Source organism: Oncorhynchus nerka, unplaced genomic scaffold (genome assembly GCF_034236695.1).
Source record: "Oncorhynchus nerka isolate Pitt River unplaced genomic scaffold, Oner_Uvic_2.0 unplaced_scaffold_7325, whole genome shotgun sequence".
NCBI classification, from domain to species: Eukaryota; Metazoa; Chordata; class Actinopteri; order Salmoniformes; family Salmonidae; genus Oncorhynchus; species Oncorhynchus nerka.
In genome coordinates, this window is record NW_027033990.1 from 2,280 (window position 1) to 5,556 (window position 3,277).

Here is a 3,277-nt window from a genome sequence, read left to right on the forward strand (position 1 = left end):
TGTCCCCTGTCTCACCTGGTATGTCCCGTGTCCCACCTGGTATGTTCCCTGTCCCACCTGCTATGTCCCCTGTCTCACCTGGTATGTCCCGTGTCCCCTCCTGCTATGTCCCCTGTCTCACCTGGTATGTCCCCTGTCTCACCTGGCATGTCCCGTGTCCCACCTGGTATGTTCCGTGTCCCACCTGGTATGTCCACTGTCTCACCTGCTATGTCCCCTGTCCCACCTGGTATGTCCCGTGTCCCACCTGGTATGTCCCGTGTCCCACCTGGTATGTCCCCTGTCTCACCTGGTGTCTCACCTGGTATGTCCCCTGTCCAACCTGCTATGTCCCCTGTCCCACCTGGTATGTCCCCTGTCCCACCTGCTATGTCCCCTGTCCCACCTGCTATGTCCCCTGTCCCACCTGCTATGCCTGTCCCACCTGCTATGTCCCCTGTCCCACCTGGTATGTCCCCTGTCCCACCTGCTATGTCCCCTGTCCCACCTGGTATGTCCCCTGTCCCACCTGGTATGTCCCCTGTCCCACCTGCTATGTCCCCTGTCCCACCTGCTATGTCCCCTGTCCCACCTGCTATGTCCCCTGTCTCACCTGCTATGTCCCCTGTCCAACCTGCTATGTCCCCTGTCCCACCTGCTATGTCCCCTGTCCAACCTGCTATGTCCCCTGTCCAACCTGCTATGTCCCCTTGTCCCACCTGCTATGTCCCCTGTCCCACCTGCTATGTCCCCTGTCCCACCTGCTATGTCCCCTGTCCCACCTGCTATGTCCCCTGTCCCACCTGCTATGTCCCCTGTCCCACCTGGTATGTCCCCTGTCTCACCTGGTATGTCCCCTGTCTCACCTGGTATGTCCCCTGTCTCACCTGGTATGTCCCGTGTCCCACCTGGTATGTTCCCTGGCTCTTGAAGCCTCTGAGGGGGAATTTGGCTCCTCGACCGAAGGTCCTGATGACAGGAGTGGAGATCACACCCCGCAGACGTCTGGGGAGCACACAACCAGTTGAGAAAAATGTGACACCTTTACAGTAAAAGACAGCCCCTTACCCTGCCCCCACAGACAGAAAAGGATTTGATCCCCATTAGTTCCTGTCAAGGCAGCAGCTACTCTTCTTGGGGTTTAGTATGGATCCCCATTAGTTCCTGTCAAGGCAGCAGCTACTCTTCCTGGGGTTTATTATGGATCCCCATTAGTTCCTGCAGCAGCTACTCTTCCTGGGGTTTATTATGGATCCCCATTAGTTCCTGCCAAGACAGCAGCTACTCTTCCTGGGGTTTATTATGGATCCCCATTAGTTCCTGCAGCAGCTACTCTTCCTGGAGTTTATTATGGATCCCCATTAGTTCCTGCAGCAGCTACTCTTCCTGGGGTTTATTATGGATCCCCATTAGTTCCTGCTAAGTCAGCAGCTACTCTTCCTGGGGTTTATTATGGATCCCCATTAGTTCCTGCCAAGGCAGCAGCTACTCTTCCTGGGGTTTATTATGGATCCCCATTAGTTCCTGCCAAGGCAGCAGCTACTCTTCCTGGGGTTTATTATGGATCCCCATTAGTTCCTGTCTAGGCAGCAGCTACTCTTCCTGGGGTTTATTATGGATCCCCATTAGTTCCTGCCAAGGCAGCATCTGGTTGCTCCTCATTACACACCACAGACCAGCAGCGTCTGGTTGCTCCTCATTACACACCACAGACCAGCAGCGTCTGGTTGCTCCTCATTACACACCACAGACCAGCAGCGTCTGGTTGCTCCTCATTACACACCACAGACCAGCAGCGTCTGGTTGCTCCTCATTACACACCACAGACCAGCAGCGTCTGGTTGCTCCTCATTACACACCACAGACCAGCAGCGTCTGGTTGCTCCTCATTACACACCACAGACCAGCAGCGTCTGGTTGCTCCTCATTACTCACCACAGACCAGCAAATATTCTTTACATCAACAACATAAGAATCACTCCAAAACCTATCGTACGACCTCTTACCCTCTGTTTGCTCCCCCGACAGACACCACCTGGATGGGGAAGCCTCCTCTGCCTCGGCCCCGTCTGATGCCAGCCCACTGGCCCACCACCGTGCCTGCTATCTCCAGCTTCCCGCCCTGGGTGGACATGCTTGGCAGACCTGCAGACCACGGACCAACAGTAGGGACACACACACACACACACACACACGGAGGTTGTGAAATAAAACTTCTAAGAAAGTTAAGAGCAACCTAACTCGAGTATAATACTGATCCGTCTTCATGGTGAAGAAAACCTGTACTTATACTAAGCACAAATATAAACTTGCGAATATCAAAGATTTTACTGAGTTACAGTTCATATAAGGAAATCAGTCAATGTATATACATCTATGGATATGTCACATGACTGAGCAGGGGTCCAGCCAATCAGAATGAGTTTTTCCCTCACAGAAGGGCTTTATGACAGACAGAAATACTCCTCAGTAATGATCATGCTCTTTAATCTGCTTCTTGATATGCCTGTCAGGTGGATGGATGATCTTGGCGAAGGACAAAATGCTCACTAACAGGGATGGAAACACATTTGTTCACAACATTTGATAGAAATGCGTTTTCTTTAAGAGTATGGACCGTTTCTGGGATCTTTTATTTCAGCTGAAACATGAAACCAACACTTTATATGTTGCATTCATATTTTTTTCAGTATAATTTAAATTATAAAAATATAAATAAAAAATATAAAATATAAATTTATATAGTATCTACTACATCAAAACAAACACTGGCCAGGTCGACCATAACACTGGCCAGGTCGACCATAACACTGGCCAGGACTCGACCATAACACTGGCCAGGTCGACCATAACACTGGCCAGGTCGACCATAACACTGGCCAGGTCGACCATAACACTGGCCAGGTCGACCACAACACTGGCCAGGTCGACCATAACACTGGCCAGGTCGACCATAACACTGGCCAGGTCGACCATAACACTGGCCAGGTCGACCATAACACTGGCCAGGTCGACCACAACACTGGCCAGGTCGACCATAACACTGGCCAGGTCGACCATAACACTGGCCAGGTCGACCATAACACTGGCCAGGTCGACCATAACACTGGCCAGGACGACCATAACACTGGCCAGGTCGACCACAACACTAAACACTGGCCAGGTCGACCACAACACTAAACACTGGCCAGGTCGACCACAACACTGGCCAGGTCGACCACAACACTGGCCAGGTCGACCACAACACTGGCCAGGTCGACCACAACACTGGCCAGGTCGACCATAACACTGGCCAGGA

At 51.9% G+C, this 3,277-nt stretch overlaps 1 protein-coding gene across 1 annotated transcript; it reads right to left on the bottom strand.

Annotated features, from left to right (window-relative positions):
• Nucleotides 1–845: 845 nt before the first annotated feature.
• On the bottom strand, nucleotides 846–2,139 carry LOC135566099 (constitutive coactivator of PPAR-gamma-like protein 1 homolog; the record flags this gene model as incomplete). The annotated part of the gene is made up of 2 exons (XM_065013987.1): nucleotides 1,986–2,139; nucleotides 846–984 (listed from the first exon to the last, which is right to left on the bottom strand). Coding segments are annotated over exons 1-2 (267 nt in total), but the record flags the coding sequence as incomplete, so codon positions are not given.
• Between the last annotated feature and the right edge of the window lie 1,138 nt (nucleotides 2,140–3,277).